This window comes from Artemia franciscana, chromosome 2 (assembly GCF_032884065.1).
Source record: "Artemia franciscana chromosome 2, ASM3288406v1, whole genome shotgun sequence".
NCBI classification, from domain to species: domain Eukaryota; kingdom Metazoa; phylum Arthropoda; class Branchiopoda; order Anostraca; family Artemiidae; genus Artemia; species Artemia franciscana.
In genome coordinates, this window is record NC_088864.1 from 50,851,567 (window position 1) to 50,875,027 (window position 23,461).

The 23,461-nt window shown below is 35.4% G+C and overlaps 1 protein-coding gene across 1 annotated transcript in view; it reads right to left on the reverse strand.

The window, feature by feature from the left end:
- Positions 1–23,461, reverse strand: part of LOC136043379 (probable U3 small nucleolar RNA-associated protein 11) — a 46,994-nt gene extending 23,533 nt beyond the window's left edge. Inside the window, exons 1-2 of the mRNA XM_065728297.1 lie at positions 23,316–23,461; positions 6,080–6,141 (exon numbers count right to left, since the gene is read on the reverse strand). Coding sequence (XP_065584369.1) covers positions 6,080–6,141; positions 23,316–23,372 — 119 coding nt within the window. The 5' untranslated portion in view covers positions 23,373–23,461. The remainder of the gene's footprint in view (positions 1–6,079; positions 6,142–23,315) is intronic.

Consider the following 23,461-nt stretch of genomic DNA (forward strand, 5'->3'; position numbering starts at 1 on the left):
TTAGAAGAAACGAAGGAGATGTAATGAAGATGAAAAAACTAGAATATTCAAGAGGTAGGATATTTTTTGCAGTAAAAAAAAGGTTAGGAAGAACAGGAAGACAAGCTGTAAAACAAAGATTGGGCAATGGAAGCCACAGCAATTATAACTGTCTAGTACAGTTCTTAAATGTAGACAATACAAACAGATAATGAATATATGCAATATGCTTACCAGATAAATTGTTTAAGGATAATCTAGTTTAGTCAATTGAACAACTTAGAAGCCACAAGGACCACATCAGCCAACTTCAAAGCCACAAGGACCCCAATGGAGTTCTAATACTTTCTGCTAAAGATGAATTGCATCTCAAAAATAAGCTATATATAAAAGGTCGTTGGACTACATTGTTTACAACAATTATAAGAGAAAGGCTAAGGTCATGTTCTGGGGAGGAAGGGTCATTTGTTGCCGAATATTGCTTATGGCACTCCAACTGGGGTGAAATTAAAAACATAAGATATTCAAAGGAGTCGGGAAAAGGCCATAAAAAAAGATATAAAGGTAGAGCAAACCTCACAGGAAAGTAGTAAAGAGTACTCTTTATAGAGCAGGATGAACCAAAAATGTGGGTAGCAGTGTTTATCTCAGAAAACTTTTGGTGCGATGAGTTGCTAGGGGTAATAGTATTTGCAATATACCCATCAGAATATATGATTAGATATTATCATAATGTCTGTACAATCACAGGTGGTAAACAAATCAAATTACTATTACTAACAACTTACTACAGCGGAAAGCCGCATAAGGCCGCCACAGCTATACACTCTCCTCCATCCCATTCTATTTAAAGCCTTCCCCTTTACACCATTCCAAAAAGCCCATATTTCCCTTAAATCTTTCCTTACGGCAATCTCCCACCCCATTTGGGGACAGCCTGCTTTTCGTTTGGCCCTAGACGGTTTGTCAAGAAGGACAATCGATGGCAGTATATCATCGTTTCTCTGCAAGACATGTCCAAGCCATATCAAAGCTAACTAAGACATACTAACTAAGAATCTTTCTACTTCAGGAGTGTTCCTAGAGGAAAGGCAACCTACTAAAAATATCTAACAGGAAAAAAACATTTTCGATTTGGAAATATTTTATTACTTAGTTACAACAATATATCACCCATTTTGCACTTACTGATATAACTTATTGACATCAATATATTTCACTATTGCAACTGCTCCTCCAATTTGGATTTGCTCAATGAGATCACATATCCTGCATACATATCATCGCATTCCAGACTTAGTAGAGATCCTCTTGTAATTTCTACAGCTACGTTTGGTACTCTTGCCCTTGGTATCATTGATACTGTTGCCAGCTCTACCATCAACTTCTAATAGTGAAAACAAACCAATTTTTGCTAGTATGTATTGTCAAACCAAAACTTGATGAAAAAGAGTATAATTAAACGGTTCTCTCTCTCTCTGAATTCTACTTTCTTGCTAATACGAAATACCTTGAAAATCCACCCTTATATTGGATCTGGTTGCTATGGCTGGTTGCTAGGGCCACAGCTATATGCAAACGAGATTTTCATGGAAGTATGCAAAAGAGATGTACCCTCGGTAGTTTCATCGGACATTTAAGTAGGACAAGCCTCAGGTAGTGAAGTTAGGACTATAGATAAGCTTTAGTGCCCATATAAGGGTGTGAGACTAGGAATACTGTATAGTACACCACTGATGGGTGGAGTTCAGCAAGGATTGAATTACACGAAGTGTGAGTTGATTGAGCAGCACGAATATTGAGTTGATTGAGGGTTGAGTTACATGAGGGTTAAGTTTTATGGGGGATGAGGACTTTAAAAATGTCTTGGCGGGGCATGACCCGAAATTGGTTGGGAACCTCTGGCCTACTATTCAAGTGACGGGCAGTCACTCGGGTACCCAAAACAATGCATCGACAATATCTCTGAAAAACATCTAGAAAATTCTCCTCTGCTTTTAGGAGCGCCCACGCTTCAGAACCATCCTTGACCACTGTCATCACTGTAGCTTCCAATTTTCTAATTTTACTCCACAAATTTATCTTCCTATTCTTCCAATCTTTTAGCATCTTCACAGCACTCACCGTCTTTACTAGTAATACTCCCTAGATAAGTGAAGCGATCCATCTTCTCCTTACGCGACATCACCCCTTCACCATCACTTATTCCTAGTCTTAACGACTTTGTCTTCTTAACATTAATTTTCGAACATACAAAGAATGACAAAATGAATTTTTCTGTCTGATTAAATTTAAAAATCCAAATGTTTATTTGACTACCATTTACATAAGATTTTAAAATTTTTTCACGCTTTATCAAGATGCTCTTTGAATTCCTCTAAAGTTTCTTTTTTATTTCTTTTTTTTAAGAGTTCCAATGCATCACAATCTGTGTACTGAACCAAGTTTAGCTTGACTGTTTGGATTGCAAAATATTTGATAAGCTTCTTGAAGTGTTCTATAGCTCTCTAGATGGTATCAACCGATGACGTTTTTCCTCTTTCTTGTCTTTTGTTTGTTTTTCTTTCTCCCTGCATTCCTAGCCGTGGAGTACTAAGAGAAGGGAGGGATTTGATGTTTGATTTTTATTTGGATCTCATAATAAACCTTATCAAAATTTTCACAAGTTAATCTTATCTCACTTTTTACTTTTTTATTTTTTGTTTGACAATGCATACTAGTAAAAATGGATTTGTTTACACTATTAGAAGTTGATAGTGGAGCTGGCAACAGTATCAATGATACCAAGGCAAGAGTACCAAACATTGCTGTAGAAATTACGAGAGGATCTCGACTGAGTCTTGAATGCGATGATGTGTATGCAAGATATGTGATATCATTGAGCAAATTCAAATTGGAGAAACAGTTATATTTTGCAGCAAAACTCAATACAATCCATATACATAGACTTCAAACTGATTTAAATGCAATAGTGAAATATATTGATGTCAATAAGTTAAATCAGTAAGTGCAAAATGGGTGATATATTGTTGTAACTATGCAATAAAAATATTTCCAAATCGAAAATGTTTTTTTCCTGTTAGATATTTTTAGTGGGTTTCCTTTCCTCTAGGAATACTCCTGAAGTAGAAAGAATCTTAGATAGTGTGTACTCAGCTTTGAGAGTGCTAGGATTTAAAAATGGATGGATTTGAGAAACATAAAATCATGGGGAATCTTTTGATTTTGGAAAAACCTTTGATTCTAGATCAAAATTTTCTAAAGTTATCTCTTCAAAGGAAAATATTTTCTCAGAGAATGCTTAACGATATGATGAGAATTGGTTCTCCATCTTTGTACTATTATATGAAAGACAATTTAGAAGATCCTGTTCAAACAGATTCAGTTGAATTGTGATATCACTCGATTACTCCTCTCTCTCTAGAACTAGAAAAGAACACTGTTGACTCTTTACGATAAGTCATGGTGGCGAGAGTCAACACTGGAAAAATGTTCTATACATGTCCACTATGCATGTATACACAGGGCAGCTGCTAATCATGTGAGAATTGTACAATTATAGAATGTGCCATCCGTGTAAATTGCTAAACGATGTGCAGTACAAATTAAAGCATGTAGTACCTGTCATGAAGAGATTTGCAGTGTAGATTATGCAATCCGTGTAAATTTCACAGAGGATGCGCAGTACAAATTAAAGACTCTTAATTCCTGTCTTGAAGAGATTTGTGACTCTCACACTAGAAGATGCCTATGTTCCAATCGTCACTATTATAACAATATAATCAATGGTAAAAATACTGCAAGCACTAGTGGCGCAGATCGTGTCATTTTCACCGACTATCCACCTGGTTTCTTTTCGGACAGTTGTATATTTCTCTACGCTTCAGTCGTTGAAACATCGAGTAGGTAATAGCAATCCCCCCCTTTTCTACGTGTTCTTGAACGAAAAACCGGTCAAGATCACATTCATTATTACAACATAAAGCATCTCCATTTTTTCCCTGTAAACACTTCCTATTTGGATTTCGAATTAGAACTGAATTAGGCGATCCTTTAGCAATAACAAAAGGTTTGGTCGTGATTACATGTCATTTTTGATCTGTTCAATAGCAAGATGTCTAATAGAAAAATGGCATTCTTTTGCCCTGATACTGATTACTATGCTGCTACTCTTGGTCAAAGAGAAATCGGTCAAGGGATGGACAATTACAAAGGTCGTTCATCAATGTCAGGCTTTGGTCTTGGCAGTTGATCTGCTAAGCTGTTTTGCTCTGAACTACCCTTGGCTAAAAAAAAAAATATTGTACCGGCTGCCAAGGATTTTGCATTCTCTACGCTACACGATTGAGACTCTGGCAAGGATTTTAAAGTGTTGCGGAAAATCTCAGGTCCAGTGAACGATCTCTTGGCGAGCAATTGGAATCTCGACAAAATGGAAAGGTTCAAAAAGATTGAGAAACACTGGATCACTCATCAGTCTCTACTCAGGTCAGAAACTTGAAACCTCTCACACTAAAAGATTCCTGTGCTCCAATTGTCACTATGATAAGTGTGCTAAGTGGGAGAATACAGATTCCCGTATGGTTGAAGAGCCCTAAATGAGATTTTAGTTTATTTCTAAGAGATTGGTATCGTCGAGATTTTAAATTGTTTTGAAAGGAAGAATCAGGTCTACGCGTCAACTGTGGGAGTAACAAGAGAATTGGTTTCTGCGTCATCGTTTTGAAGACAATGGCTACTATGATTATAAACCTACTGATCTTTATTTGACTGTTACAGAAAGTGATTCTCTATTTGAAAACACTGTATGCGATATTGCTTCAAATAAGCAAATTGAAACACGAGAATTTTAAAATATTAATAAAAATAGTATTATTGACTTCACAAAGAGAAGAGTGAATATAATATTATATATAATAATATATACAGTAAGAGTGAAGTTACATTATACTTTAGAAAATTTAACCCTGACTTTGCACATCAATATCAATATACAGTGAATTCAGATGATCCACCGCCATTAGTTGTTCTTGAAAAGCTACCTATACGTGGAAGAAGAAATCTAAAGATGCGATCAATTTATATATATATATATATATATATATATATATATATATATATATATATATATATATATATATATATATATATATATTAATAAACAAATTCCACAGCACCACTATTGCACTCAATAAGGAAAATAAGGACAGATTGGTAAATAAGGACTTAAAAGAGACAGATAGTTCAGATCTTTAGGAGAAAGGACATAGGATTTTTCTATGGATAGAGTTTTGATTCAAAACACCTATTTTAGGTCGTTATTTCTCTTTTTTATCGAGAGGAGGGTATTTTGGATCAATCTTGGGGCGAGGAGACTTATTATGCCACCATAAATATGAAGGATATGATTCAAGGGTTCATTGCAATTCTAGTAAAATTGTTTTGACTATATAATAAACTATAAGGATGAAAACAATCCTCACAAACAACCCATTGGGTTTCCCTGATGATTCTTGAACGAGTTTTTTTTTTTTTTTTTTTAATTCTAGTCAGAAGCCAGAATGTCGTAAAATAGCCAATCAGGCAGTAAAAAAAAGAAACAAAAAAACACAAAGATACTAGACATAATTATGGGAAACAATCACTAGGAAAAAAAGAAACCCGCTCCAACTATAGTTAACTTACAAAGGCACAACTATGTTCACACTGGGTCATAATATATGAGAACATCTGCTGAGATCAATATTCCCTTCATACTATTTACACCATAATTTTAAGCAAATAAAGCGTTTTTTATACAAACACCTATTTAATGCAAAAGGGAATTTCCCCCTAACAAACGAAAACAGAAATAGAAGCAAGACAAATTCAGAATACCAAATATTAGTTCACTAAACAAATTTTTATAAGCAGACCCCCCCCCCCCAAAAAAAAGGTGTACTTATTTCCAGGGCTGCGGCGTCAACTACAACTTAAAACCAACCCCGACTCCAGATATTTTCAATATACTATCTCCTACTCCATTCAGTAGAAATTTACTGAAACTCCGACTTCACGATTCCGACTCCACAGCCCTGCTTATTTCGGTAAAACTACTTACTTAGCGCGTAGCTTGTAGTCCTTTTTCTTCTCAAGAATCCCGAGATTTGCTCGTGCTTCAGGCTGAAATAGGAAACACGTTGAATTAAACCCACATGAATCTTCAGGTCAGTTTAATTGCATCAGACAATCAGTGAAATTAAGCTAAATAAATCATAGAGATGATATAACAGATGTAGATTATTAGATTTACACTAGCAACAGAGAGTGGTTCTAAGCCTGAGATGAAAATATTATACCTAAGCATGGACTCAGAGGATTGTTTGTCAAAGCTCAGTTTTAGAAGGATTGATATTTCAAATGGTAGTTTTACTGAGCTGGGAGCATCAAACATAACTTTTACTGATTTTTGAAGTAACTGGAACAGGCCATGACTGGATTATAACCGGTTGATGTCCTGTGGTGGATAAAATTAGGCTGCTGACTCAGACAAAGATGTCCCTAGTTCAATTACAGATTGTAAAAAAAAAATACAGATAAAATAAAAAAAGGGGTTGAAAGCTGGAGATTTTCCCAAATAAATTTGTATTAATAATTATTTGACAATGAGCCAACTAAATAACTTCATTGAACTGATCCAGGCTAGCTTTGAAAATTTGCATTTTCTACTATGGCAAATACCTTATGCTGCAACATGTTAATTTGCTTAAAGCTTAAAATTAGGCCAGCACTTATTTTAATTCCATGATCTCAATCAGATTATGATACATACACTGATATATTTGTCTGCTCATACTACAAAACTATTATGAAGACTAATCTGTAGTCTAGTGATTGTGCAAAAATATCTTTTATATTGTATTTTGAAGTTTCTGCAATATAAATTTCATTAAGCTTAATGTCACCCATCCAAAGATATGAGCTTGAGAAAATTTGTCTGATATTCAAAAAAGGGTTATAAACAACCCTCAAAAGGTCAAGCAATCTTAACGAAAATCACAACATCAAATTCAGTATATCAGAGAACACTACTCTATAGGTTTTAAGCTAATATATACAAACATGTGAAATTCTTTCTTTTGTCACGAGAAAGATCATGAATGTATGTTTATTTATTGTTTTTTCCAAGGAGGTGATGGTATCACACAAGTGATCCTAGAAGATCGGGAGAGGGCTCATTTGATTGAAAATCCAAAGTTCTAGTACCATTTTCAAGGAACCAAAAAGAGTGGAGGGAAACTAGGCCCCACATGCCCCTTTTCCCCAGAGTCATCCAATCAAAATTTTCAGATAGCCATTTGATTCAGCATAGTTGAAAAGTCCCAAAACTGTGCCTTTGGGGATGATTTGACACCCATAATCTCTTGGAAAAGAGCTGTAAATTATGCAATTTGCCCATTGTTCATATATAGTATTTGTTATTGGCATGCAGAAATATTTTTGACGATGGCTTTTCCGTGGGAGGATTTTCCAGAAAGAATTGTACATGGGGAGGGAGGGATTTCACATCATGATTTGAAACAGTCAGAAACTAATTATAAAAACATTTTTTTTTACTGAAAGTAACTAGCAGCAGTAAAACTCAAAATGAACAGAAATTATTCTTCATGTGACATTGTTCTTATTCTTCATGTGATATTATTCTTATTATTCTTCATGCTGCTCCTTCCTCAACTCCTATTCTTTACTCTGAAGTTTAGCTTAATTTTTATCACAATTTTTATAGAAAACCTGTCAAAAGACAAATGCCACTGAATTTGAATGAGATGCATTCCATCAGATCACACCAATCACACCATCAGATTCAGCGTCTCAGGGAGCTCGACTGTAGAAAGTTCAAACTCCTAACTACAAAAATGTAGAATTTTGTATTTTTGCCTGAAGACAGAACACGGATGCGTGTTTATTTGTTTGTTTGTTTTTTTCTCCTCAGGGGCGATCGTATCGACACAGTGGTCATAAAATGTCGCGAGAGGGCTCATTCTAACGGAAATCTAAGGTTCTAGTGCTGTCTTTAAGAGACCAAAAAACGGAGGGAACCTAGGCCCCCTCCCACGCTCATTTTTTCCAAAAGTCCTCGGAATAAAAATTTTTAGATATTCATTTTGTTCAGCACAGTCGAAAAACCTAATAACTTTGTCTTTGGGGACAACTTAATCCCCCACAGTCCTCGGGGGAGGGTATATAAGTTACAAACTTTGAATATTGTCAAAACAGTTCGTGATAGCGAACTGTAATCAGGCTTGACCCGGCTCAATAGTACCGAAACTTAAAAAAATAGAATTTCGATACGAATAGTTACATCAAAAAAATTGAATTTTTATGCTGATTTTAAATATATGAGTTTCATCACGTTTAGTCTTACCCAAAATAAGTTACGGACCTGAGATATTTTCCTTTATTTTAGAAAATAGGGGGGACACCCTCTAAAAGTTATAGAATCTTAACGAAAATCACACCATCCGATTCAGCGTATCAGAAAACACAACTGTAGAAAATTGAAACTCCTATTTACAACAAGAGCTAAGAGCCCATACGGCACTTGTGACGAGGCAAGAAGAGCTAAGAGCCCATACGGCACTTGTGACGAGGCAAGAAGAGCTAAGAGCCAAGAGATCATACGGTATGAGCTCTAACAAAATTCTATGAATCAATAGATTGATTTAAAAGGAAAATAAGAGGCTTAATGCCGGTCTATTCTATCAACCAAGCTTCATCCCGATTCCGCCACTCCAAGTGTTTTCCAAGATTTCCCCCTCCAACTCCCCCAAATGTCAAAAATCTGGTTGGGATTTGAAATAAGAGCTATGAGACATGAATTCCTTCTAAATATCAAATTTCATTAAGATCCAATCACCTATTCAGAAGATAAAAATACCAAAATTTTCCCGTTTTCCAAGAATTCCGGTTTTCCCCAACAGCTCCCCCCAATGTCACAGGATCTGGTCGGAATTTAAAATTAAAGCTTTAAAGCATAAGATCCTTCTAAATATCAAATTTCATTAAGGTCTGGTCACCCTTTCGTAAGTTACAAATACCTCAATTTTCAAAATTACCCCGCCCCCAAATCCACCAAAGAGAGCAGATCCAGTCCGGTTATGTCAGTCACGTATCTTAGACAGGTTTTTATTATTCCCATCCAGTTTCATTCTGATCTCACCACTTCAAGTATTTTCTAAGATTTCCGGTCCCCCCAGCTGCCCCCCCCCCCAATTACGCGGGATCCGGTTAAGATTTAAAATAAGAGATCTGAGTTACGAGGTCCTTCTAAATAGGAAGTTTCATGAAGATCCGATCACTCCTTTGTAAGTTAAAAATACGTCATTTTTTCTAATTTTTCAGAATTAACCCCCCCCCCACCCAAAAGAGCGGATCCGTTCCAATTATGTAAATCACGTATATAAGACTTCTGCTTATTTTTCCCACCAAGTTTCCTCCCGATCCCTCAAATCTAAGCGTTTTCTATGATTTTAGGTTCCCCCCAAACTCCCCCTAATGTCACCAGATCCGGTCGGGATTTAAGAGCTTTGAGACAATCCTTCTAAATATCAAATTTCATTGAGATCCGATCACCCGTTCGTAAGTTAAAATACCGCATTTTTTCTAATTTTTCAGAATTAACCCCCCACCTAACTACCCCAAAGAGAACGGATCCGTTCCGGTTATGTCAATCATGTATCTAGGACTTTTGCTTATTTTTCCCACTAAGTTTCATCCCGATCCCTCCACTCTAAGTGTTTTCCAAGATTTTAGGTTTCCCCCTCCCAACTCCCCCCAAATATCACCAGATCCGGTCGGGATTTAAAATAACAGCTCTGAGACACGATATCCTTCCAAACATCAAATTTCATTAAGATCTGATCAACCGTTCGTAAGTTAAAAATACTTCAATTTTTATATTTATTCCGAATTAACGGGCCCCCCGCTCCCCCCCCCAGATGGTCAAATTGGGAAAACTGTTTCTAATTTAATCTGGTCCGGTCCCTGATACTCCTGCCAAATTTCATCGTGCTAGATTACCTGGAAGTGTCTAAAGCAGCAAAACCTGGACGGACAGAATTTGCGATTGCTATATGTCATTGCTATGGTTAATACCAAGTGCCATAAAAATGTGGAATTTTGTATTTTTTTTTTCCCAGAAGACAGATCACAGATGCGTGTTTATTTGGTTTTATTTTCCAGGGATGATCGTATCGATCCAGTGGTCCTAGAAAGCCGCAAGAGGGCTCATTCTAACGGAGATAAAAGTTCTAGTGCCCTTTTAAGTGACCAAAAAATTGGAGGGCACCAAGGACCCCTCCCAAGCTCATTTTTTCCAAAATCACCGGATGAAAATTTTGACAGCCATTTTGTTCAGCATAGTCGAAAAACCTAATAATTATGTCTTTCGGGATGACTTAATCCCCCTCCAGTCCCCCGGGGAGGCGCTGCAAGTTACAGACTTTGACCACTGTTTACATATAGTAATGGTTACTGGGAAGCGTATAGGCGTTAATATCAAATTTCATTAAGATCCGGTCACCCGTTCCTAAGTTAAAAATACCTCAATTTTTCTAAATTTCCTAAATTAACAACCCCCAGCTCCCCCAAAGAGAACGGATCCGTACCAATTATGTCAATCTCGTATCTATAACTTATGCTTATTCTTCCCATCAAGTTTCATCCCGATATCTCCACTCTAAGCGTTTACCAAGATTTCCGGTTTCCAAGATTTCTGTTTCCCCCGTCCAGCCCTCTATGTCCCCGGATCCGATTCGAGTTGAAAATGGAGCATCTTAGACATAAGATTCTTCTATATATCAAGTTTCATTAAGATCAGATCACCCATTCGTCAGATACCTCGATTTCACGTTTTCCAATAATTCCGTCTTTCCCCTCCACCTCCCTTCAATGTCACAAGATCTGGTCGGGATTTAAAATAAGAGTTTTAAAGCATACCAGTTTAGATACCAAATTTCATTAAGATCTGATCACCCGTTCTTAAGTTATAAATACCTCATTTTTTCTAATTTTTCCGAATTACCCCCCCCCCCCCCCAACTCCACCAAAGAGAGCGGTTTCGGTCCGGTTTTGTTAGTCACCTATCTTGGACTTGTGCTTATTCTTTCCACCAAGTTTCATCCTGATCTCTCCGCTTTAAGCATTTTCCAAGATTTTCGGTCCCCCCCCCCCTAATGACACTGGACCCAGTCGGGATGAAAAAAAGAGATCTAAGATTCGAGGTCCTTCTAAATATGAAATTTCATTAAGATATGATCACTCTTTCGCAAGTTAAAAATACCTCACTTTTTCTATATTTTAGAATTAACCTCCCCCCCCCCTCAACTCCCCCAAAGAGAGCAGACCCGTTCCAGTTATGTCAATCCCGTATCTAGGACTTGTGCTTACTTTTTCCACCAAGTTTCATCCCGATCCCTCCACTTTAAGCATTTTCCAAGAGTTTAGGTTCCACCGCTCCTAAGATCCCCTTCACCAGATAAGGTTGAAATTTATTATAAGAGCTCTGAGGCATGATATCCTTTCAAACATCAAATTTCGTTAAGATCCGATCCCTCCATCGTAAGTTAAAAATACCTCATTTTTTCTATTTTTTCCGAATGAACCGGCCCCCTCACTCCCCCCAGATGGTTAAATCGGGAAAACGACTATTTCTAATTTAATCTGGTCCGGTCCCTGATATGCCTGTCAAGTTTCATCGTCCTAGCTTGCCTGGAAGTGCCTGAAGTAACAAAACCTGGACAGACAGACAGACAGAAAGACAGACAGAATTTGCAATCGCTATATGTCACTTGGTTAATACCAAGTGCCATAACAATGAGAAAATAATGAAAAAAAAAGTCCTTTTCAGCTGGAAGTAACGAGCAGCTTTAAAATCTAAAATGAACAGAAATTATTACGTATATAAGGATATTCGTTTCCCCCACAATACCTCGCTCTTTACCCTTAAGTATTTTTAGTAATTTAAACTATTTATTCTATGGCCTTTTTGATTCAGGGGCCATTCTTAAAGAATTGGGATAAAATTCAAACTTTAGTGCAAAGAGCGAGGTACTGACGAGGAGGCGAACCCCCTCATATACGTAATAAAAATATACAAATATAGAAGTTCTTTAAGTAAGTTAATTCGTAAGTTACGTATATTTATTGCTAATAAAAATGTTCGTAAAAAAAAATAAAAATTCTAGTTGCCTTTTTAATTAACCAAAAATTGAAGGGGACTAGGCCTCCTCCCCCACGCCTTTTTTTAAGTCGTCCGATGAAAACTATGAGAAAGCCATTAAGCCAAAAAAAAGAAAAAAAAAATTCAAACTTCGTTTTAATTATTCATGTCGGGTGACCCAAATTCAAAACATGCAATAATTCAAAGACGTTCAGAAAGTAAATAAAAAAAAACAAGTTTTTTTTTACTGCAAGTAAGGAGCGACATTATAACTTAAAACGAACAGAAATTATTCCGTATATGAAAGGGGTTGTCTCCTCCTCAACGCCTCGCTCTTTACGCTAAAGTTTTTTATTGTTTTAAAAAGTAGAGTTGTGACAAAGAGTCAAACTTTAGCGTAGAGAGCGGTTTTTTTTATTGTTTTAAAAAGTAGAGTCGTGAGAAAGAGTCAAACTTTAGCGTAAAGATTGGGACGTTGAAGGGGGTAAAACCCATTTCACATACGGAATTTCTGTTCGTTTTAAGTTTTAATGTCGCTCCTTACTTGCAGTAAAAAAAAACCTGTTTTTTTTTCATTTAATATAACATAGGTTATCATCAGCTAAAATAAAACTCTATTTTAGTTTTTGTGTAAGTATTGAGCAGTTCACATAAATGAACCAATAAAGTGAACATACCACTCAATGCCTTTTTTGTGCTCTTTCTGAATATAATAATCACCTTTGTTGCAAAATTAATTTTAATTTAACCCAAATTAACCATACCCAAATACATAACCCCTATTATAGGCTATATATTTCCCATACATTTACTGATTCTTCATTTTTATCCCTCTATGTAAACAGGCTTTAACAAAAGTAATGCTAACAGAGGCATATAAGCCATTTCTAAAATAAGAGGAAAAGGTATCATCTTTGAGGGTCCACAAAGGATTTCAAAATTGAATTTGCAACAAAATGATTATTATATATGGAAAGAGCATAAAAAAGGGTATCATTCAGTATATTCACTTTATGTGTAGGCCACTTATGTGAACAAGGATACTAAACCAGTTGCCAACACCCACTCAATAAAGTGACAACCCCCCCCCCCAAAAAAAAAAAACCTCACTGATTTTCCTTTGGAATGGAAGTTTTTCATCCTTTTCTTCACCATGCTTAACATATGACAGTGTTTCTAGCTCAATTCGATGCAGCAATGCACAAAGCACAGCCTAACTTTTGCCAATTTAGGAATTATGCAACGATTTTGAATTTTTTAAAGACATCTAATTATATTAATAATTACATGAACTTTTGTCTAGTTTTGAGGGATAGAGTAGTTTTTAAATAGCTGTTTTATATGATAAAAAACAATCCCCTCACTAATCTGACAGTGTACAGTGTCACTTTTCTAGTCCCAGCAAACCTTTTTCCTGACACCGTTGCTTTTTTTTAACCTAACAGAAAACTGGTTGGAATATGGAAAACTGGATAGACGAACATGTTATAAAACTGGTTCGGAGCCTTTTCTCTTGAATTGTGGCCACAGCCTACAGTTTGTACAACAAATAAAAGAAAATATTATATTATTTAGTTTTAATCAGGATATTGATAATACTAAGACTCAAACTCAGATTTTATCATTTTCTCTTTACCAACAGTTTTTTTAAATTTCAGTAATCTTTTAGATTAAAAAAAATCACATTTGCAAATTTTATTTGCCATTTTTCTAGACAAATTTTTGCCATTTGCCAACTTTAAGAAAATGTTTCCTTCAAAATTTTCAAATATTTGTGGTAATGAACTGTAAGTAAGGAGCAACACAATCAATAGCAACCAAAACGATAAAAAAGGAATTTTAATACCAATAAATGTATCAAAAGAGTTTGTTTATTATGCTGATTCCAAATACATAAGTTTCATTAAGTTTAGTGTACCCATCAAAGCCAACAACCTTGAAAAAATTTGCCTGATTTCCGAAAAAGGGGAGAAAACCTGCTAAAAGTCAAAGAATCTTGACTGAAAATCACACTATCAGAGTAAGCATGTCATAGAATTCTACTGTACATGTTTCAAGCTCCTATCTACAAAACTGGAATTTTATAACTTTTTTTGCGAGAAGAAAAATCATTGATGCATGTATTTTTCCCATGAGTAATTGTGTTGACCCAGAGGTCCAAGAACAAAGAGAATTTAACAATTCCAGGGGTAAAATTTTCCGGAGAAACTTTTGGAGTGAAATTGACAGAACTCATTTACATTTTTATGGGACTTGGTATTAACCAAGGTACATATAGCAATCACAAATTCTGTCGGTCTGTCTGTCTGTCTGTCGGTCCCGGTTTTCCTACTTTAGGCACTTCCAGGTAAGCTAGGACGATGAAATTTGGCAAGCGTATCAGGGACCAGACCAGATTAAAATAGAAATAGTCATTTTCTCGATTTGACCATCTGGGGGGAAGTGGGGGGCCTGTTAATTCAGAAAAAATAGAAAAAATGAAGTATTTTTAACTTACGAACGGTTGATCAGATCTTAATAAATTTGATGTTTGGAAGGATATCGTGTCTCAGAGCTATTATTTCAAATCCCGACCGGATCTGGTGACATTGGGGGGGAGTTGGGAGGGGGAAACCTAAAATCTTGGAAAACACTTAGAGTGGAGGGATCGGGATGAAACCTGGTGGGAAAAATAAGCACAAGTCCTAGATACATGATTGACATAACCGGAATGGATCTGCTCTCTTTGGAGTAGTTGGGGAGGGGGGGGGGGGTAATTCTGAAAAAGTAGAGAAAATGAGGTATTTTTAACTTACGAACGGGTGATCGGATCTCAATGAAATTTGATATTTAGAAGGATTGTCTCAAAGCTCTTAAATCCCGACCGGATCTGGTGACATTAGAGGGAGTTTGGGGGGAACCTAAAATCATGGAAAACACTTAGATTGGAGGGATCAGGATGAAACTTGGTTGGTAAAATAAGCAGAAGTCTTATATACGTGATTTACATAATTGGAACGGATCCGCTCTTTTGGGTGGGGGGGGGTTAATTCTGAAAAATTTAGAAAAAATGACGTATTTTTAACTTACGAAGGAGTGATCGGATCTTCATGAAACTTCATATTTAGAAGGACCTCGTAACTCAGATCTCTTATTTTAAATCTCAAAAGGATCCAGCGTCATTAGGGGGGGGGGGGGGGCGAAAATCTTAGAAAACACTTAAAGCGGAGAAATCAGGATGAAACTGGATGGTAAGAATAAAAACCTGTCTAAGATACGTGACTGACATAACCGGACCAGATCTGCTCTCTTTGGTGGAGTTGGGGGGGGGAGGGTAATTTGGAAAGATGAGGTATTTGTAACTTACGAAAGGGTATTCAGATCTTAATGAAATTTGATAATTCGAAGGATCTTGTGCTTTAAAGCTCTAATTTTAAATTCCGGCCAGATCCTGTGATATTGGAGCGAGTTGGAGGGGGAAACCCGAATTCTTGGAAAACTTGAAAATTGGGGTATTTTGATCTTACGAATAGGTGGTCGGATCTTAGTGAAATTTGATATTTAGAAAGAATTCATGTCTCAGAGCTCTTATTTCAAATCCCGACCAGACCTTTTGACATTGGGGGGAGTTGGAGGGGGAAATCTTGGATAACACTTGGAGTGGAGAAATCGGGATGAAGCTTGGTGGATAGAATAAGCAAATGTCCTTGATACGTGATTGACGTAACCGTACTGGAATCACTCTCTTTAGGGGAGTTGGGGGGAGGGGTTCAGTGATTTGGCGAGTTTGGTGCTTCTGGACGTGCTAGGACGATGAAAATTGGTAGGCGTGTCAGGGAGCTGCAAAAATTGCTTGATAAAGTCGTTTTCCCAGATTCGACCATGGAGAGGAAAAATTAGAAAAAGGAGGTATTTATAACTTACGAGTTGGTGATCGAATCTTAATGAATTTTGATATTTAGACGGACATCGTGACTCAGAGCTCTTATTTTAAATCCTGACCGGTATTAAGCCTCTGATTTTCCTTTTAAATCAATCTATTGATTCTTAGAATTTTGTTAGAGCTCATACCATATGATCTCTTGGCTCTTAGCTCTTCTTACCTCGTCACAAGTGCCGTATGAGCTCTTAGCTCTTGTTTTTTATGGCACTTGGTATTTATCAAGTGACATATAGTGATCGCAAATTCTGTTGGTCTATTGGCCCGGTTTTGCTAGTTTAGGCACTTCCAGATACGCTAGGACGATGAAATTTTGCAGGTGTATCAGGGAGTAGAACAGATTAAATTAGAAATAGTCATTTCCCCAATTTGACCATCTGGGGGGAAGGAATAGGGGGACGGTTAATTCGAAAAAACGAGGTATTTTTAATTTACGAACGGGTGATTGGATCTTAATGAAATTTGATATTTAGAAGGAACTTATGTTTCAGAGCATTTATTTCAGCTTTTTTCAACATCCCCTTCAACACTCGATGAAATTTCTAACTTAGTACCATCAATCAGTCCTGAAGCATTGCTGATATGTCCTCTTGACAACCTGTATGGACATAGTGTGTTTTGATTTATTTCAATACAGCTACAATATTGCCCAATACCTTTATCTTAATACCTTTAGGTTTATTAGTAGTAGTAGTAGCACCAGTAGCTATAGTAGTAGCAGTAGGAGCACAATTAATAGTTGTAGTTTTAGTATCAGTAGCAGTAATAATAATAATAACAGTAACAGTAGTTGTAGGAATAGAAGAAGTAGTATTATAATACAAATTTTGTCTTTTTGTCAATTCAACACCCCATCAACCAGCATACTAAGTTTTAATCTCACACATGAAACTGTTTTTAAGATATTGCTGATATGCCCTTTTAATAACCTGCATACAGATGGCATGTTGTCATCCGTACAACAGAAATATTCTCAGAAAATTTCACCTTCATGGGTTGTGGACTTGAATAAGCAATACAGGCCATATAAAGACATAGGCAGCAATGCTCTATCATAGCTAGTAATATCATTGATATTTTAAAAGAGCTAATTTGATTGAAAATTAAAAGTTTTAGTGCCTTCTTAAGAGTCAAAAGCGATTGGAGGGCAATCAGCCCTCCTCTTTAGCTCATAATTTTCCCAACACTTTCAATCAAAATTTTAAGAGAGCCATTTTGTTCAGCATAGCTGGAAGGTCAAGCAATTATATCTCTAGGGTTATTGGGTTGGTCAACCCCCAACAATTATGTAACTTGCCCGTTATGGTTAAAAACTAAATGTTGCTTTAAAATCAAATCAAAAGGCACTGTTTGCATGCTGGTTGCCAATAAGACATCTGAGCAATATACCAAGAATGACTAAGGGTGTTAAGCTCAAACCATTGAGGCTACCTCTATTACTACTTCTGCTCTTAAAATTTTACTAAATCAAAGAAATGTAAGTGTATCCAGGCTGTGACAGAGCATAGATATATTTTTTGGGAATGGTGTTTAGTTTTATTTATCAGGTCCACTAGAGGATGCATATGACTAAATCAAACACTACTATTTGCATCATGATTTTCAAAAGGGTTTATGCTGTTTTAAATTGCTTAATAAGTTTTTCCAGCATACAAATAGCAGGCCTAACTATAAATAAAAAAACAGAAAACATTGAATATATCATTTTCTTTTCCCCTAAAAAAGACTACGATAATATAAGACAAACAGAAATTATTTTTTTTTAAACTTTTTCCACAAAATAATTTTTTTTAAGTAAAGAACTCCATTAAACCAAAAATGAAAATTTGCACTTTACTGAAAAAAATTCAATAAATGTGCATTGTCAGTTTAATACACATACACTGATATTTGTTCCTTAAAATCTTAATTGATTTTTATTTCTTAAAAGTTATAAAAGTTAAAACATTAAAAAGAACTTTTTCAGTAAAGTGTAAATTTCATTCTGGCTTTTAGAAAGCATGGGGGTTTTGAACCCTACTCATGTTAATTTTCTGCTCGTTTTGAGTTTGATTTGTCATTTATCGTAACTTCTGTTTTTTTAGGGGGGTTTTATTTATTTATTGAGGCTGATTTGTGGTATTTGTAGGCTTGGTAGATTATTTGAGTCTATTTTTTTTTTCATTTTAGGTTTAATGGAGTTTTTCACTTAAAAAAAAAAAAATATTTTGTGGAAAAAGTTTTCTCATTTAATTCTAATTAAACAGCATTTGTGATTCAGGGGTCATTCTTAAATAATCGGAACAAAATTTGAACTTGATTGTAAATGGCAAGGTACTGACAAGGGGGCAAATCCCCTCATATATGTAATATTTTCTGTTTGTTTGAAGTTTTAATCCTGCTCTATACTTTCAGTTGAAAAAAACTTGATTTTTTATTTAATTATATTGCAAAGTTGACACATTTTTAGTATTGAAGGTTTGGGAAGAAAAAATTGTTGTTGAATATGCCCAGATGGTGTAAGTAGCAATAACTGGCAAAAATAATGGTTTTGAATCATTTTTTCAAGTTGCTCATTATGATCATATAACTTTTACTCACTGCATTATTCTTCAAGAGGCCCTTGAAGCAAAAAAAATTAGCACCAGAATTAAATAATGTGCTTCAGGGTGCTGTTAAGATTACAAACTTTAGTAAGAGCCATGCCCTTAACATTTATTTATTTTCAAATCTCTGTCAGGATAAGGATTCCAACTCACAATTTTATTATTACAAGCAATAGTAAAATGGTAGTGAAGATTTAAAGGTTAAGAATATTATTGTTACTAAAAGACAGAATTGAAATATTATTAATCTTATATATTTACTCCATATGATGAAATTGAAAGTTTAATAAAAGAAATATCAACATTTGGTAAAGCAAGATAGAAAAAAACTGTTCAAGATGTTTCCCAGTGTCAACAATTTTGTAACTGAAAGAAATCATTCTAAAACCATTGATTGCAAAAATTATTGTAAATCAATTAAAAGTGCTAGAAACACAGTTGTGCATATATTTTATATTACATATTGATTTTAAAAAGGAAGCTTTGATACAAAAGCTGTTTTGGATTGGCTTTTGTGAGACTGATCGCCTGCCACAAGAAGCTCAAGGGGAATCTACTGAGCTTTCAAGTGATTCAAACTTAAAACTAGAGTTTCCACAACAGCCCTTAACTGAATTCTGGTTCAGAACTTGAACTGCCTATAATGGCTGATATGGCAATGAATGTTCTTCTGCCATTAGACAATACACATTTATGTTAAGTTACTTTCTCATCTTTAATATATATTAAATCTCAGTATTGTTCATCACTAAAAATGTTCAAGATGTCTTATGTCCAGCAGCATCAAACATTCCACAAAGAATAAATTTATTATGAAATAAAAGGAAATAGGCACATCCATCTTATTAATTTTTTTAATTTTATTTTAATGCTTAACACTCAATACCTGTTTTCAAATATATACAAGTGAACTAAGACATTCACAGAGTTCCCTTTTATTTATGTTACTTCTAAAAAAAATTGAAAAAAAAAAAAAAAATGCAATTTTGATGAAAAATAGGGCATACAATTTTTGTAACTATAATAAATACAATTTTGTAACTTCTTATAATTTTTAATTTTAGATTTGTGTTGCCTATGTTCCTAAACAAATTTTAATAACATATATTTTCATATGGACATGTATATTATTACCTCAAAAATAAATAATCACAAATATATATTCTTCTTTTTGTTTTACCTTTATATGGGGTCACTAAGAAACTAGGAATCATAAATGGGGTCATGCATGAAAAAAATTTAAGAAGCCCTGGTCTAAAGGATATTTCTTGGGGAGGGGGATTTTTCCATGAAGATGGAGCCAGACTTCCTGGCATTATTTGAAAAATAATCAGAAATTAATTTTTTAACCAAAAGTAAGGAGTAACATTAAAACATAAGAAAAAGAAAAATTATTATGTACATTAGGGGAGTTGCCCCCTTTTCAAGACCTCACTCTTCACACTAAAGTATTTTTTTAATCTTTACAATGTGGTTGGGCTCCCCTTAAGCATTCCACAAGACAAATTTTGCATGGAGGAGTTTTCCATAGGATAAGTTTTTCAGGGGGGAATTTTCTGCACAAGCAACTTTCTAATAGAGGGTGGGGGTGAACTTAAAATAAAAAAGAACAAAGTTTTACTGCCAAGTATGTTTAGAAGAGTAGAAGTTCCATTTTATTAGTTAATACTGTTTTTCTTTAATACTTTTAGTTTTTTTTTCTTTCTGAAAAAAATCTGAAGTTTTTTTTTACTTTCTGACATTTTCACTTTTATTTGTTTACAATAAAAGTATCTGAAGGTTTAAATGTAAAGGAGCTGGTCTGGTTCATGTTGGGAAACCAGTTGTCTCCTGTGTCAGTCTTTTGGTTGACATGTCAGAGTATATGAAGAAAAGTATGTGCTGGAAAACTGTTTTGACATGTTGGATGTATATTCATTGTTGTGAGTGCTGGAGAAGTTCTTTAATATATTATGAATGCTGCTTTTAGCATACATTTCAAAATGTGTAAAAACTAGCAGCAACAGAGCTTTCAGTTGACATATAAATCAGACCTGGATCAGTTCTTTTGTGGTTTTTGTGCTGGTTAAGAACAGAACATTGTTCCAACAGTGAGCCTAGGGTAAAAAAAAACAGTATCCAATTAAGCAAAATGGTAAATGTTTACTTTTGTTTCAACTACTCTAAACTGGAAACTATGCAGCAAATCAGCATAGTTTCTAGTTTACAGCACTTAGAAATGCTAATTCTAAAAGCATATCCATTTCTGGTCGACCCTCCTCCTCCATGGGGCAAACTAAAAATGAGTAAAATGGGCTTGCTTACAGGTAACATAACCTGTTGAGTGAAGCATATAAGTCCATGAGCCCTGTGGGTAGCAGGGCAAGGTCTGTATTCTATTTATCTATTTATTTATCTATCTATCTATTTATTTAATAAACCTTTTTTTTTTAGTTTTACCACTCTTTGTTGAGTAGATACAGAATTGCACAGAACTTGCCCTGCTATCTGCAGGGCTCATGGACTAGTACTCTTTGCATTATAGGTCATGTTACCTGTAAGCAAGCCCACTTTGTGCATTTTTAGTCTGCCCCATGGAGGAGGGGAGTCAAGGCAACCAGAAATGGATGTGTTTCTCTAATAATGACAAGGAAACAATATGTGATTGTCAGAATCTTACTATATACAGTAATATGCACTTTAGAGCACTTGGAACAAAATTAAATATTTACCAACAAAATTATGTAAACTAAAACCTCACACCTTGTTACCAAAAAGGGATTGAGAAGAATTGTATACATAAAAAAGTAGCTAAAAATCAAAGCTATGCATCAATATGCTGATTATTAAAATCAAAGATAAAATTCTAGTTGATTGACTTTTGGCTATCTTGGAAAGGGGTTAGGTTAGGGAAATGAAACTTTCAGGGATGGGTCTAAAGGCTAAAGTATGTCCTGGGAAGGTATTTTGAAGTACCCACCTCTACTCCTCCCTCTAGAGGGCCCTGACATCTGATGACCTTTAAAAATATGTGTGTTATAAAAGTGAAACCTTGCAAAATAGACCTTCTGCTTGAATGAAGTACAACAAAATTGTTTTCAGCTTCACAACTTTGCTCAATCCCAATTTAAGCCTTTGAAGAGATGCAAATACATTTCCTAAACTTTGAAGAAAAAAAAAACATTGATATGGCTCAGAATTCTACTCAAATAACAGGAATTATATTTTGCAAAAGGCAGAGAAAAGGCAACTGGTAACTGAAAATTAAGGTAAAATGTTGTTTTGTCAAAATTTCAATAGGTATTCAATACCTGTCATGTAGGCAAGTTTCAGGGCCCTCTAAAGAGAGAAGGAGTGGAGGTAGGTACTTCAAAATATCTTCCCAGGACATACTTTAGCCTTTAGACCCATCCCTGAAAGTTTCATTTTCCTAACCTAACCCCTTTCCAAGATAGCCAAAAAGTCAATCAACTAGAATTTTACCAAATCAAACAGCTGAAATTATTAGTTTATATCCTTTTTAAGTTTTAGTTTTTTCACATATTAACAGAAAGCTGATGTTCTTCTGGTTCTAAAAATGTAACTTTTAGTGCTAGATATTTATTCTATAAATTGCAAATATTAGATATAATATATTCTTTTGAATTGCTTGTCAAAAGAGAGACCTCATTATTTACCTTAACCTTAATTTGCATTGTCCAGTGAAATAAGGATTACATTGTGTAGAATCACTGGTTAGTGATGATGATGGTTGGACATCTCAACAGCATCCCATTCAGTTTGACATGGCTTTGATGACCATTCTCCATCAACGGTTCTTTTAAAGGCAGCAGTCCTGGGGGTAGTGACTGCTTTTTTGGTGAGAGAATTCCACAAACTCACTATTCTGTAAGTGAAGAAGTTATTGCATAGTCTAGTGGCAGTTCTCTTCTGATATAGTTTCCAACTATGCCCCCTAGTTCCAGCAGACTGGTCAAGTTGAAATAGCTTATTTAATGGAGAGTTATAATTCAGGAGCTTGATGCATCATAATAATATCACCCCTTTTATGCCTGTAGACAAGAGTGGGGAGTTTCAGCCTCTTCAGACAGGATGAGTAGTTTAAGTATTTGCATCCCTGAATTGCTTTTGTAGCCTATCTCTGAACTGTTTCTAACTTCTGCTGGTCACCAAATGGTCATTATGCTGTCAAATTATTGATGAAAATTATATCTAGAAGGCAGGGCTCTTTTAATTACCCTCACATTGCATCAATTTGTAGTAAATTAGGGGTGGTCCAAAAAAACCCCTCTATTTTTAAGGAATGCCAAAGAAATGTGGTCTTTGGTAAAGAGAGGCCTTTTACTCTACTGGATGAGTCCATTAATGAGAGTCTGGATATGAACTGTCAACAATGTGAACAAAACCAAAAAATTAGAAATCTAAAAATAACCTAGCCTATGTCTTTTTTGGAGTTTGTCTCCTTCTGGAGAGCAGTACTCAAGATATTTACCCAAAATTACCTTCCAGGGGCTAATGAGGCTCTGCATCTACTCCCGAGAGTTTAATTCAAGAAAAAAAAATATTGCACCCAGATTAGCCTAGGCATGTCTAGCCTATACAAATCCTAAATTAGCCCTGATATATTTTGAATAAATTACTCGCCTTGACTAACCTGATGCCTTTCTCTATGCTCCTTTCTGGACTTCAGTGCATTCTTCAGTGAAGACATTTTATTTGTAGCCTAGGACCAAAGTTAAAAATTAAAGAATTTTGCTCTCTTGACGATACCAGCGTTGCGGGTAGATACTCTAGATTTGC